The sequence below is a fragment of the Pseudorca crassidens genome, chromosome 11 (assembly GCF_039906515.1).
Source record: "Pseudorca crassidens isolate mPseCra1 chromosome 11, mPseCra1.hap1, whole genome shotgun sequence".
NCBI lineage: Eukaryota > Metazoa > Chordata > Mammalia > Artiodactyla > Delphinidae > Pseudorca > Pseudorca crassidens.
In genome coordinates, this window is record NC_090306.1 from 55235613 (window position 1) to 55250572 (window position 14960).

At 35.6% G+C, this 14960-nt stretch overlaps 1 protein-coding gene across 5 annotated transcripts in view; it reads left to right on the forward strand.

Annotated features, from left to right (window-relative positions):
- LEMD3 (LEM domain containing 3) overlaps nt 1-14960 on the forward strand; it is an 85996-nt gene that overhangs the window by 20490 nt on the left and 50546 nt on the right. For all 5 annotated transcript variants that reach the window (XR_010932471.1, XM_067697235.1, XM_067697236.1 and 2 more), the window contains exon 2: nt 11244-11281. Coding sequence is in view for 4 of the 5 variants with exons in the window: in XM_067697235.1 (XP_067553336.1) it covers nt 11244-11281 (38 nt within the window). In the remaining variant the exon portion in view is untranslated. The remainder of the gene's footprint in view (nt 1-11243; nt 11282-14960) is intronic.

A 14960-nucleotide genomic window follows, 5' to 3' on the forward strand; every position in this document is an offset into this window, starting at 1 on the left:
TATCCCACTTCTCTAGGTCGTCACAAAGCATCGGGCTGATCTCCCTGTGCTATGCAGCAACTTCCCACTGGCTATCTATTTTACGTTTGGTAGTGTCAGTGCTACTCTTTCACTTCATCCCAGCTTCCCCTTCCCCACCTGTGTCCTCAAGTCCATTGTCTACATCTGAGTCTTTATTCCTGCCTTGACACTAGGTTAATCAGTACCGTTTTTTTTTTAGATTCCATATATGTGCGTTAGCATACGGTATTTGTTTTTCTCTTTCTGACCTACTTCACTCTGTATGACAGACCCTAGGTCCATCCTCCTCATTACAAATAACTCAATTTCGTTCCTTTTTATGGCTGAGTAGTATTCCTTTGTATATATGTGCCACATCTTCTTTATCCATTTATCTGTCAGTGGACATTTAGGTTGCTTCCATGTCCTGGTTATTGTAAATAGTGCTGCAATGAACATTGTGGCACATGTATCCTTTTTGAATTATGGTTTTCTAAGGGTATATGCCCAGTAGTGGGATTGCTGGGTCATATGGTAGATCTATTTTTAGTTTCTTAAGGAACCTCCATACTGTTCTCCATAGTGGCTGTATCAATTGACATTCCACCAACAGTGCAGGAGGGTTCCCTTTTCTTCACACCCTCTCCAACATCTATTGTTTCTAGGTTTTTTGATGATGGCCCTTCTGACTGGTGTGAGGTGATACCTCATTGTAGTTTTGATTTGCATTTCTCTAATGATTAGTGATATTGAGCATCTTTTCATGTGTTTGTGGGCAATCTGTATGTCTTCTTTGGAGAAGTGTCTATTTAGGTCTTCTGCCCATTTTTGGATTAGGTTGTTTGTTCTTTTGATATTGAGCTGCATGAGCTGCTTGTATATTTTGGAGATTAATCCTTTGTCAGTTGCTTCGTTTGCAAATATTTCCTCCCATTCTGAGGGTTGTCTTTTCGTCTTGTTTAGGGGTTCCTTTGCTGTGCAAAAGCTTTGAAGTTTCATTAGGTCCCATTTGTTTATTTTTGATTTTATTTCCATTACTCTAGGAGGTGGGTCCAAAAGAATCTTGCTGTGATTTATGTCATAGAGTGTTCTGCCTGTGTTTTCCTCTGAGAGTTTTATAGTGTCTGGCCTTACATTGAGGTCTTTAATCCATTTTGAGTTTGTTCCTCCAGTTTTTAAGTGGAAATAAGAGACACATTTTTCATTTTCACTAAGAACTTTATTGAACAATGTGTTCACCCTTTTGTTGCTCTACCTTCTGCCATTTTTCAGGCATCTTCATAGTTCCATCTTCCCAAAACTTTTTATCTTCTTGAGCAAAGAACTGTTCCAGGTGCCTTTTACAGTCTTCTGGGGAATTGAAATATTTTCCATTAAGAGAATTTTGTAAAGACTGAAATAAATGGAAATCCGAAGGTGCAATGTCTGGTGAATAGGCAGATGAATCAGAACTTCCCAGCCCAGCTGTAACAGTTTTGTCTGGTCATCAAAGAAACATGTGGTCTTGCATTATCCTGATGGAAGATTATGCATTTTCTGTTGACTAATTCTTGCTGCTTTTCATCGAGTTGGTCCAACTGGGAGCAGTACTTGTTAGAATTAATCGTTTGATTTTTCTGGAAGGAGCTCATAATAGAGGACTCCCTTCCAATCCAACCATATACACAACATCACCTTCTTTGGATGAAGACCGGCCTTTGGTGTGGTTGGTGGTGGTTCATTTCACCTCCCCACGATGTCTAATGTTCCACATTATTGTACAGTATCCACGTTTCATTGCCCACCACAATTTGTTTTAAAAATAGAATGAATGTTTTCATTACTCAGTAGAGAATTGCATGCGGAAATTCGGTCAAGAAGGTTTTTTTCATTTAACTTATGTGGAACCCAAACATCAAAGAGATTAACGTAACCAAGCTGGTGCAAATGATTTTCATCGCTTGATTTGGATATTTTGAGTACGTGGGCTATCTCCCGCATGGTGTAACATTGACTGTTTTCAGTTAATGTCTCGATTTGATCACTGTCAACTTCAACTGGTCTATCCGACCGTGGAGCATCGTCCAGCGAGAAACCTCCAGCTCAGAACTTTGCAAACTACTTTTGCCACGTTCGATCAGACACAGCACCTTCTCCATATACTGCACAAATCTTTTTTTTTGCGTTTCAGTTGCGTTTTTATCTTTCTTGAAATAATAAAGCATAATATGCAGGAAATGTTGCTTTTTTCTTCCATCTTCAATATTAAAAAAATGGCTACACAAAAATTCACCAATTTTGATAAGTTTCTTTTTAAATGCACGCTGATATGCCAGCTGTCACAATGCAATCTGACAAAATTGTTTCGAATGAAGTTAAAGACAACTAAGCGCCGCTAGAGCCATCGTATGGGAAAACTGAACGAACCTTTTGGCCAACCCGATAGTATTAATTTTATTTTAGGTAAATGAAGCCAGTCTTGTAAAATCATTGGTAGATGAATTATCTCCAACTCAGTAGGTTAAGTGTGTTAGAAAATAATCGTGAATGTTTGTCAAACATTTACTTTTTAAAAATTACTAGACACAGGCTCCTACATTTTGGCTACTTCCCTATCTTCCAACTTTATGACACTATTTTAGTAAAAAAGATAAATTCATATTTGTAAATGTAAATTATATGAATTTTTAAAACTAAGACTATAATAGCCAGGTCTTTCTAAAACAAAACAAAAAAACCGTTATGTTACAGTAACTCTTCTAGTTTTTTGCAAAAGAAGAGGAAATTTTCTTTTTCAGTTTTCAATTTGTTAAGAATTTAGACTGATTTGTAAGGAAGAAAAATTTTTTTCTTGTACAGTAAGCTGCAGCTTTTAAAATTGGGGTTTAACCTACTGTATCTAGGAATTGAAGTGACCTTTTACCAGTTCTCTGATACGATTTTAGCACCATCAATGAATATTTATCGTTTCGTTTTTTTATACTTTTCCTCCCCTACCATTTTATTATGAAACATTTCAAACAGAAAATTGAAAGAATTGTGCTGTGAACACTCATACCCACACCTAGTCTACAGTTTACACACTTCCTATATTCACTTTATTATATGTCTTATCACTCCATCCACTGTTCTGTTTTTTTAAAAAATATATTTGAGTAAATTGAAGATATTAGGATATTCCACCCTTACATACTTCGTGTATATTATTAACTAGAGTGAGGTGTTTTTTTCTTTTTAGGTAAGATTTGCATGTAGTCAAATGCACAAATCTTTAATGTACCATCAGATGATTTTGACAAACGCTTCCAGCTGTGTAACTTAAATCCCTACAGATATAGAACATTACCATCACCTCTGTAAGTTTCCTTCTGCCCAGTCAATACTCCATCACTGTTTTGATTTTTTCACCATAGATTTGCTTTCCCTGTTTTAAAACTTCATATAAATGGATTCATAGAATACTCTTTTGTGAGGCTTTTTTCTCTCAGCATGACATTTTTGAGATATATTAATGTTGCATTTTCTAGTACATTCCATTTTATTACTCTTGGTTTATTTTTAAGGCTCAGATCTATTTTACACAGAAATTATTTATCCCCTTCTGAATTCTTAAAGCACTCTATTCTAAACTCTAAGGTATTGATTATATTATAGCTATTTTTATTATATATATTATAGCCATGTATATATAGCTGTTATAGCTACTCATTTATCTCCACTACTCCGTATGCAGCATTTTCTCAGAACATGGTGTATAGAATATGCTCCATTAGTACTTGTTGAACATTCTATGGTTATAAGTATTTCTTACAGCTTTTGTTACAGAGATCCCAAACTTGGGGTACAATTATAATGTGAAATTAGTGCTTGAATGAAGATTAAATAAAAATTTCAGTTACATCTGTTATCAGTTTTTTCCAAGGAAGTCTTCATTTCTATGGTGAACAAATATGAGATTTTCAAATGACCACAAGGTTGAAAGAGACCATAATGTTTCTTATCATATAGGGATGAAGAATAAGAACCAATCAAATAATAAGGCTATTGCCAATTTAATTATGAGTTTTGACCTTTTATTTCCTTGGATACATTCTTTCAGTTTTCACTATATTCTTAGTACTTTGATAACCACATTTAAAGCCCTTTTTATTTTTATTTTATAAAATCACTCTGTATATTCTGTTATTCTTTAAGAAAACTTATTTGGAAGCAGCACAGGATTGTTGCCTCTCAAAAGAGCGCCAGTGAAAAGTTGGGAGTCCTATAGGATGAGAAGTAAAGAAGTATTTGCATTTTTGCCCTCCTTTCCTTCTCTTTCAACTGATTATCCCCATCTAGGTCTGTACCTCTGTAAATCCAGATAGATAAGTGAGGTAAACATGGAAAGGTTATTTATGAGTAGAACAAGGTGGTATAAGAGTTTACCTTAGGCAAGCTTTATAGTAGACAGTTCTTGTCCATATAATTTTGTCTATTTTGATTGCTGATTTAATCTCAATATTCACAGTAGTTTACTAATAAGTACACTTCAAGTGAACTGTTCCTGTGCTTTAGAATGACCACATATTTGGCAGAGCCGTGAAACAATAGGTGAACTTTCAGAGAACAAATGGGCAGTGTGCTGTGTTGCAAAAGAATGTACTGCCTTGTTCACCCTGTCCATATTTAGATCAGTCTGGCTGGCAGTGAAATGCAGAAGTGTTGGCCATACAGGTGCAGTGTTCTGCAGCTGTTGGAAACATTTGCCCTCCCCCTCACCCCCCACTTCTTCACATATAATTATGCTCTGTTTAAACCATTAATGCTAGAAGATGGGATTTGAGAATTTGAATGTCTGTTTACAAAAAGGTACAACTAAGAGAGATAATTGGTCATTTAGGCAGCTGAATTTAATTGCCTAAATGACTTGAAGTTTCCAAAGACTAAAACCTAGCCTTAAGGCCATAGACTTTTAGAATTATAAGAGACTGCCTTTGAAAGAACATGTCTGCAGAGTTACTGCCCTCCAGACTGAACCTCTTGAGTTCAGGGCTTATATATTTTCATTTTTTAATATCCTGCAACCAGCATAACGCCTGACACCTAGTAGGCAACTTGATATATGTTTGTATCTTACATTAGCAGATGAAGCCAAAATATTGTTTAGATGTGGTATGGTACTAAATTAGAAAATTATGATTTTTTCTTTAAGCCGATGCCTTGTGGTAAGTTTTATAGCAGTCTTGAGAACAAAGTGCCATGGCAGCAGAGAGAAGGGCAGTGATTAATGCTGCCCGTGGTGGTCATCAGACACTTTATGTTTTGATAGGTCATGGAAAATCTTTTCTAGACTACAATTAGAGAACTTGGTTTTGAAGAGTTTTCCTCATCTAAGAGACATCAGTGTATTTTCCCAAAAGCAGTGTCTTTTCCTCCTTATCCCGATTTTGCGCATTTTTCATGCATTACATCATAAGGAGATTAAAGTTTAATGATTCCAAATCTGAAAGTTCTGGAGAAGAATGTTTTCCGTAAACCTAATAGAATAAATATTTTCTTTTCTGTAGTTTTTTCTATAATGAAAAGAATGTAGGCTTTGGAGTCAGACATAGGTTTGAATCCCATCTTTTTGAATCCCAGCTCTTTAAACTGCATTTACCTGAAGGATCATGCATCAGTTTCTCTGTCCATAAAAATAGGGGTAATACCTGCTGTAAAATAGTGGTGTAAGGATGAAATGAGCTACCTCCTAAAAGTGTGGCATCAGTATTCCTGGAACATATCAAGAGCTCAAGAAATATTATTTCCTTTTTATTCAAAGGAGAATCTTGTAGAGTAAGCAGGATTATAGTACCCCTCTGGTATTGGTGAAGCTGTTATTCTAGGAGACTGCATGGTGCCTTCAAGCGTCTATTCTTTCGGCATATATTTAGCACCCAGTATCTGCAAAGCAGGTAGAGATTTTGCAGTCTTGTTGGCGGAGGAAACAGCAACAAATAGTTAAGGTAGTGGGATACTGAGAGTAAATACATGGAGTTTCTGAGAAGAAGGTCCTGATAAGCTGCAGTGGTTAGGCATCCTTCATGACTGCAGGAGAGCTGCAAACTGGACCTTAAAGACAGAATGAAGGAGAAGGAAAAACATTCAGGCTTGAACAAGATCAGAAAGATCAAAAGCTCAGCCTTTCTGGCAGAAGTTTTTTTCCAGCTTTATTGAGATATAATTGACATATAACATTGTGTAAGTTTAAGATGTACAGCATGTTGATTTGGTAAATTTATATCCTGCAAAATGATTACCACCATAGCATTAGCTACCACCTCCATCCTGTCATATAATTATCATTTCTTTTTTGTGGTGAGAACATCTAAGAAATACTCTTTAAGCAACTTGCAAGTTTATAATACAATATTATTAGCTATAATCACCATGCTGTACATTAAATCCCCAGAATTTGTTAATCTTACAACTGGAAGTTTGTACCCTTTGACCAGTATTTCCCCATTACCTCCACTGCCCAGCCCCTGGTAACCACCACTCTACTCTCTGTTTCTCTGAGTTTGGTTTTTTAGATTCCACATATAAGTGATATCATACCGTATTTGTCTTTCTCTGTCTGAATTATTTCACTTAGCACAATGCCCTTAAGGTCCATCCATGTTATTGCCAATGGCAGGATTTCCTTCTGTCTCGTGGCTGAATTGTATATATGTACTGCATCATCTTTATCCATTCATCCATCGACAGTTAGGTTGTTCCCATATCTTGGCTGTTGTAAATAACGCTGCGATGAATATGGGGATACAGATCTCTCTTTGAGATCCTGTTTTCATTTCCTTTGGATGTGTACCCAGAAGTGGGATTTTACTGGATCATATGGTAGTTCTATTTTTAATTTTTTGAGGAACTTCTATACTGTTTTCCATAGTGACTGTACCAATTTACATTCCCACCAACAGTGTACAAGGGTTCCCTTTTCTCCCCACCCTCACCAAACTTGTTATCTCGTCTTTTTGAGGATAGCCATTTTAACAAGTATGAGGTGATAATTCACTGTGGTTTTGATTTCCAATTCCCTAATGATTAGTGATGTTGAGCACCTTTTCACGTACCTGTTGGCCAGGTATGTCTTCTTTAGAAAAATGTCTATTCATTTCTTTCTGACAGAATATTTTTATATGACTGGTAATAGTTTCAAGTATTCAGAACAGAAAAATGTTGAGGCTGTCTGTAGTTGGCTGTGCTGATGTAGAGAAAGCAGGACGAAAGTACCCTGAATGTACTATTTCCTCAGTTTTCAAGCAGATCATTCTTATCTAAATGTTTAGGACTCTTAAACTTAATCCAGAGAGGGGCCTGTCACTTATTACATGTGTCTTTCTTTTAAAGCATAAGCCGGATAACATGTTTCCAATTCTCTGAGGTTTCTTGCTCAGAGTAATATATAAAAAGTCTTCAAGGTTCTACATTATCTTACCTACCAACTCCCTTAATTTTACCAGTTTGACTTCATTTCTTGCTACTTGCCCTCTCATCCACACTGCTCTATTTCCAGGAGTAGTATGGCAGGCATGCTGCCACTTCACAGCCCGTACACTTCCTGTTCTTTCTGTCTATAAATCTCTTCCTTCACAGTCCACGGCTTGTTCCCTCAGCTCTCTCAGGTTTCTATTCAAACGCAATCTGAGAAAAGGGGAGAAAAGGGAACCCTTGTACACTGTTGGTGGGAATGTAAATTGGTACAGTCACTATGGAAAACAGTATAGAAGTTCCCTCACATGTCAAGCACCATTCCTGCTGTTTTATTTCCAAAGCACTTAGAACCATTTGACGTACTATATATTTTAAAAGTGTATTTGCTCATTGTCTCTTCTAACGCCTCTAAAATATAAGCTCCTTGAGGGCAGAGATATTATTTATTTTATTCACAGCCACATTTCCAGTACCTAGCACAAACTATTCAATAAATACTTATTAAATGAATAAACTTTATCTTTCTTTCTGAGTTGTAAAAGAACTGTGGTCATCACAGACTTTTCTTCCCTTTATTGCCACTGAGTGACCAAAATGGGGCCTTCCTGAGGAGGACATCAGTTCATTTGGTCAACATTAAACATACTTTGCGAATACAGGCATACCTCGGAGATATTACAGGTTTGGTTCCTGACACTGTAATAAAACGAATATTGCAATAAAGGGAGTCACAAGAGTTTTTTGGTTTCCCAGTGCCTGTAAAAGTTATGCTTACACTATACTGTCCATTAAGCGTGCAATAGCATTATGTCTAAAAAAACAATGTACCTACATTTATAATATACTTCATTTTTTCCCTTTTTATCTGGGAATTCATAATGGTTGACAATTTGATCTCAGCCTAAGAGAATGGAAAAGAGTTTACACTTGATAGAAAGGATCAGTAAAACTAGTAACTTTTTTTTGCAATTTATGTGAGAGAAAGAGGCTTAGAGAAGGAGAGGAAACAATGTGTCTTGAAAGTAAGTAGGAAACGATCACAAGATTAGAATTAGTTGCTTGAAGCAAAATGTGATGAGAAATCATTGGACGATTTTGAGGGGTCTAGTAGTATAATTAAAGAAATATTTTTAGGACTTTGATTTTTACAATTATTAGGATAGTCCGAAGAAGAGAAGTCAAAATTTAAGGACATTTATAAAAAAAAGTTTGGTATATTTGAGGTTTGAAATAATCTGAACAAGAAAAATGAAGGAGAAATGGCCACACCAGGAGAATTTGAGAAAAAGCAGTAATGAGAAGCTATTCGGGGTGTAGGGGTTATAGAAGGACAATAAGTTTGAAATACCAACTTGGCATTATCATTGCTTTAGGATAAGAGATAAGAACTATAATTTACTCTCAGTTTCCATTTTTTAGAGGCTAAAAAATCAGGTGGCATTTGCTGTAGATGTTTTTGGAATATGGTTTCTTCTCTACAATTGCCTAGTTAGCAGGGGGAGGGAGGAATGTTTTCACTAGGGGTAACAATATTTGTTGTATCCATTAGAAATTGTAGGTAATGTGGATGAGATAAAAAGTACTGATGTAGTTTTAGAAATACTGAAATGATTTAGGGGAATAAAAGTTAGATGCATAAAAATGCTTTTGTTTGCTAAAATTGCTGTTTTTAGATGGAGTTTCCTTTTTAAACTTAACCTCAAGACTACATTTACTTTTGTTAATTTAATAGGTCCATCTGTTAATTTAATAGGTGACAGTTGTCACAGGAAGTTGGGGAACATTTTTTTATCAGTAGGTATGTATATTGTTGGCTTTCAGATGTGTTATGCTCTCGGGTATCTAAGCCTATTAGACAAGAGACAGAAACTTAGAAAGATACAAATGGCAGAGCAACGTTTTTCAACAGAATTACTATTCTGCTCTTTGGCTTTCCCTTTGTTACCCTATTCCTCTCCCTTTCCAGTTGCTCAGAACGTACCCTTCTCCAGCTTCCTGCAGAGTTTAACACTTTTGCTTCAGTGTTAACACATAGAGTAGAATAAAGAAGGACAGATTTAGCCTAGACAGCTCAAATAGTACTTTTCAAACACTGACTGTATGTTCAGTACTATGCTTGGCTCCAAGCATACAAACCTGAATACACGTGATCCCTTGTCATGAGAAACTCATAGTAGAGCAGTCTAGTGGCAGAGCATCCACAATCTACAGTAATACTTTCATAGAGATACTTGAAGAGCTAGTTTTCCATTTAATAATTTTAATAGAAACAAATTTGTAAGCAGTCAAAAAATGGTCCTCTCATGGCCTTTCTTCATAGATATTAAAACCTGTTTTTAGAATTGCATGCTTTAATATTTTTTAGAATTACTCTTATAGAGGGCAAATGAAATACTCATTGTTTAGTATTGTTTGACCAACTTATTTTAAGTAGATTGACAAAAGCATTTTTGGTAGTATATTGAACTAAATATGGCTTTATTTTAAATTGTTCAAATTTTACATTAATTAAAATTAGTGTTATTAAAAAGTATCTTTTTAGTCTAAGCATGTTCTGATTCTTAACATTTTATTTAATCTTTAAGCTATATTCCTCTTCCTAGTCCCCTACTGAGTACTTCTGATCTTCTGTTTTTCAAAATTTTTTCTTTCTCAGCATGAAAACCCTATTGCTTTATAGAAAAATGATGTCTGAAAATGCATTACCAAATCCCTTTAGATGATAGAAGAATACATTTTTGCCTTGTTTTTTATTGTACCTTTTAACTTAAACTGGTCTCACACATGAACTTTCTTAGAATCAGGCAGTTCCTGGTTCCTATGGGACTTCCTGTTTTCTCAAATAAAAATAGAAAAGCACCTCAGAAAGGAAACCTGGTCAGTGTGAACTACTTTGTAGGCTCAGTTAGTCCTAGTTGTGACCTGGCTTATAGAGATCCAGGTATCTGAAAGCTTTGAATATTTTTGCATGCAATTTTAAAATAGAGGAAAAGGAGGAGATTCTAAATAATAACCAGAGAGATGCTACATAATCAGCCATGAACTTGTTTGTATCTTTTGGGGGAGGGTGGATGTATGGAGGTTGGATGGAAAGTGGTAAATCCTTTCTTTATAATATTTATTAGAAGTAAGAAGTTGTTTAATACTGAGACTTTATTCTTAGCCACTTTGATGTGTATATTTGTTTCATGCCACTTTTCCAGATGTTAGCAAGGACTAGGAAGTTTTGTTTTTTAATCATTGGAAGTAAGAATTCTAAATGAATTATTCAGTTTTAAAGCATCTTGTAGATTTCCTCAAGTAGTAACTGCCTTTAGTCTATATTTTGAAGAGAAACCAAGTTAAGGTGAAGAAATGATAGTCATTAATAGTAACGATAATAGGTAACATATATTAAGTGTTTGACACTATGCCAAGCATTTTATATGGTTTATCTCATTTAATCCTCACAACTGTATAAGGTAGGTATCATCATTACATCCTTCCATTACAGAAGAGGAAACTACAACTTAGAGTGGCTAAATAGATGGTAGTTCAAGGCCACGTTGCTAGAAAGTAGTGGAGCTAGGACTTGAACCAAGTCACTCTAAGTATTATAGAGCAAACCACAAAATCATAGAATGGTAAATATAGTAAGTCTGAAAAATTAGTTCCCCAACCTTTATTATCATCAGTTTGTTTATATATTGTTTGCATGTTTACATTCAGTTTTAGCATAGTACACATTGGCATTTCCGAGGGCTTGTTTAGGGGGATTCTAATTCTCATTCTTAAATCATGCTAATAGTTCTCTCTTTTTCTTTCCTTGATAGTAAAAAACCCCTTTGATGAAACATTTGGAAACATAAAAGTAAGTAAAAAATCTTAATACTGATACTTTGTCTTACGTTTTATATGATAAAGGTAGTAGGATGACTATCACCTAAAAAGTAGTAATTTTAAAGGGAATAAATTTTCTTATTTTTGAGTATTCCTTGACCACAGTGTAATTAAATCTGACACCGATTTCCACCTAAGAGCTGACCTGTTTATCACTTTGAGGTAAAAGCCACTGCCAAGTAAAATGGCAGTGGCATGTCTTCTGGGGATCTGGTCTTACCCTTAAAAGTATGCCTCTTTTCTTAATTGTTGGGTACCCTAGCAGTTTTTGTCTTTTTTGCCCTCCTTTTGTTCTCTTTCGATTTTTTGCTCATTGGCATGCCTTTTCAACTGTCAGGAAGGCAAAGGATTTAGAGTCTTATGCAACTTATTTATGATTCCTTTTATTTTTAAAGGATTTATAATGTTAATTTTAACCTAAGTTTTACTCACATGAAAATATTTTTCACTTACCATTCATCATTATAGGCACTCCAAAGATTATGATATTTGAGTTTATATTATAATACACAATTAGTTGTTAATTTTTTTTTATTATAGGAACTGACAGTAATACAGACCTGTACAGAAAACATTATTTGTTGTACTAAATGATATGTAATAATGTGTAATCAGATCCATAGAATGTTACTTTAGATTGTTAGTAATGATTATTTTCTGTAGTATTCTATTGTTGTGATATTGTTTTTTTAAAAAAGTTGACTTTATCATATTTAGTATAACACTGCTGCTGGCATCATAATTTAAATTTGCACAATATACTCACTGAACATTGAAAAGACAAGACTTTATTTTCTTCTGTATAATTTTCCCCTTGGGGGAACCTGAAGTTCCTAATCTCTAAATAATAATAATAATTGTAATGAAGATAATGGCAATTAACTTACATTAAGTGTTTATTCTGTGCCAGGCACTATGCTAAGTGTTTAAAATCCATTAATATCATTTAATCAGGGACTTGATACAAAAATTGAAAATATCCTTGAGAAAATTGGCTGAGATACAAGAGGGAAATATTTAAAGGTGATAATATGTGAGAAAATTTGGTAGAGTCACCCTACAGTTTGGTTTTTCCCCCAAGCATGAGAACTTTGCTTCAGAGAATGATTTGTGTTAGTAAAAGAAAATCTGGAGCTTATCAAAACACGCAATTAGAAGGTAGCTATTTCAAATTAAAAAATTATTTTTGTTTAATGGAAGGTTACTTGAAAGCTTACTTTAAATATGGATTTATTTGTAGATCTTTAACTTGTTTTCAGGGTGATCAGTAGACACATTTCAAGCTGAATATTAGGAGGCAATCTGAAAAGCAGACAGAATGGAAGAAGTTTGTAATGAAACTGTAAGCCAATATAAGTTTCTGTAAGAAAGTAACTTTAACATTTGATTTACACGCTTTTCGGATTTACTTCTAGTTTAGCATATTGGTGCTAAAGATTATTGAACCTTTCTATTTCTCAAAATTGATTTGTTCCCCTTAATAAAATGTTCCATAAAAACTATTTAGGTCGTAATTTAGTTGATCATTTGGATGGCACTTGACACCCTTGTAATATATAGATGGTCATTTTGAATGAGTTGCTGTTGGAAAAATAATTCTTGAAAAAATTATAGCTGAGCTTTTTGGGCGTTTAAATGCATTGTATGCGAATGGAATAGCGTGTATGTTATCCAGTATGAGATCCAGTTACATATGATTAGGTTTTGTTATTTCTTCTACTTGTCTAGTCCAGTGTTTTTTGTTGTTGTTGTTTTTAACGTATTTATATATTTGTTTTTTGGCTGCATTGGGTCTTCGTTGCTGCACACAGGCTTTCTCTAGTTGTGGTGAGCAGGGGCTACTCTTTGTTGCTGTGTGGCGGCTTCTCTTGTTGTGGAGCATGGGTTCTAGTCGCATGGGCTTCAGTAGTTGCAGCATGTGGCTCAGTAGCAGCACACAAGCCCTAGAGCGTGTGGGCTCAGTAGTTGTGGCGTGTGGGCTCAGTAGTTGTGGCTCATGGGCTCTAGAGCATAGGCTCAGTAATTGTGGTGCACGGGCTTAGTTGCTCCATGTCATGTCAGATCTTCCCGGACCAGAGATCGAACCCATGTCCCCTGCATTGGCAGGGAGATTCTTAACCACTGCACCACCAGGGAAGTCCTAGTCCAGGGTTAATATATGTGAATCAATAGATGAAGTTTATTCCCAGGCCTCTGATGTTCATTAAAGATGTAATCACAGAGGACAGTGTCAAATTTTTGGATTTAGTTTTGGTTTTGAAAGGGGTGTGAGGATAGGCATGATCAGGACATGCAAAACGAAAAGGGAATCGGTCTCTTTTCCAGTTAAGGAAGGAAACAAACTTCAAAACTCTCAACCACTTTAGTCCTGAAGCTTAATCAGATTTACCTTGGTTTTATATGTCAAGTCCACAACCTACAGTATCATTGGAACTCCTCATCTTGTTATGTTGAACATATTTATTAAAAAACGATTTTGTGGTTTAATCTATCACAGATGCATAGCTTTCAGAATCTTGAATTTCAGCTACAGTTACTTTTTGATGTCTAATTTTTGCAGTTTGGATTTTTAAGCTTATGTGATAAGGACTGGCTTGATTCTGAATCAGGTTGAGATAGAATTGAGGGGGTAAAAAGCAAATGGGTTGGAAGGCAAGTAGTCAGCTGAAGGAATGTCACTTATCTCTAGCAACCATCTCACATAAAGCCAGGGACTCTGGTGGTAGGATTATAGAGCCTTTGATGAGTTTTTCTCTTCCTAGTACCACTCATTAAAGCTGCATTGATCCATAGTGTGCCATCCATAGTGTGCAGACTTGTCTCTTCTGTCCTTGAACATATAGCGTGAAAACAAATGGATGAGATTACGTATCATTGGGCATATGAATTTTACTTTCCCAGCTTTTTTACTATCCTGTCTGAATTTGTTCCTGGTCATGTTCATACAGTAATCCTATTTTGTTAGAAACTTAAGGAGAAAGGAAATAATAAAGACGTAGCCCCTCATAAATCATGAGTTTATTTCAAATAGTGTGATAAGCTATTCTTACCCCCTCTCCTAACCTACCCTCCCCCGTTGCTTGTATCAGTTTCTCTTAATTGTGATTGCTCTTAAATTGAGGTCTCATTGCTTTAGACTACTTGTCAGGGTGCTTAGACATTGCAGTAGTCTGCGCTCTGGTTTCCTTTCATATGGTCAGAATAATATTCCTGATGCACAGTTCTGTTTTACTTTTCTTGTCCTAAATGTTCAGAATGAAGTCAAACGCTTTGTCTTGGTATCTAGAGCTCTCTAGCCATTGATTCCAAACCGCTTTTCTAGTAGTTTGCTGAGTCAAAGTAGGCTCTGGTTATGTAAGAAATATAACCAAAGGTTTTATTCCTTCAGGCCCATGCTGTTCCTTCTGCCTGGAATGCTGGTCAATTCTATTCTTTCTGTGAAGCCCGATTCAGATATTCCCTCTTCCATAAATGGATCTTCCCTCCCCTCCATCTTCTGTATTTACATTGTACCTTGTTTGCAACTATAATATAACGTTTAGTCTGTTTTTTGCCCTTGAGAACAGGAACCGTCTTGTTCCCTGGGTTTCTTGCTTTGTTGAGAACAGTTCTTAACTCGTAGTAGATGCTCATTAAATGTTTGTTTCACT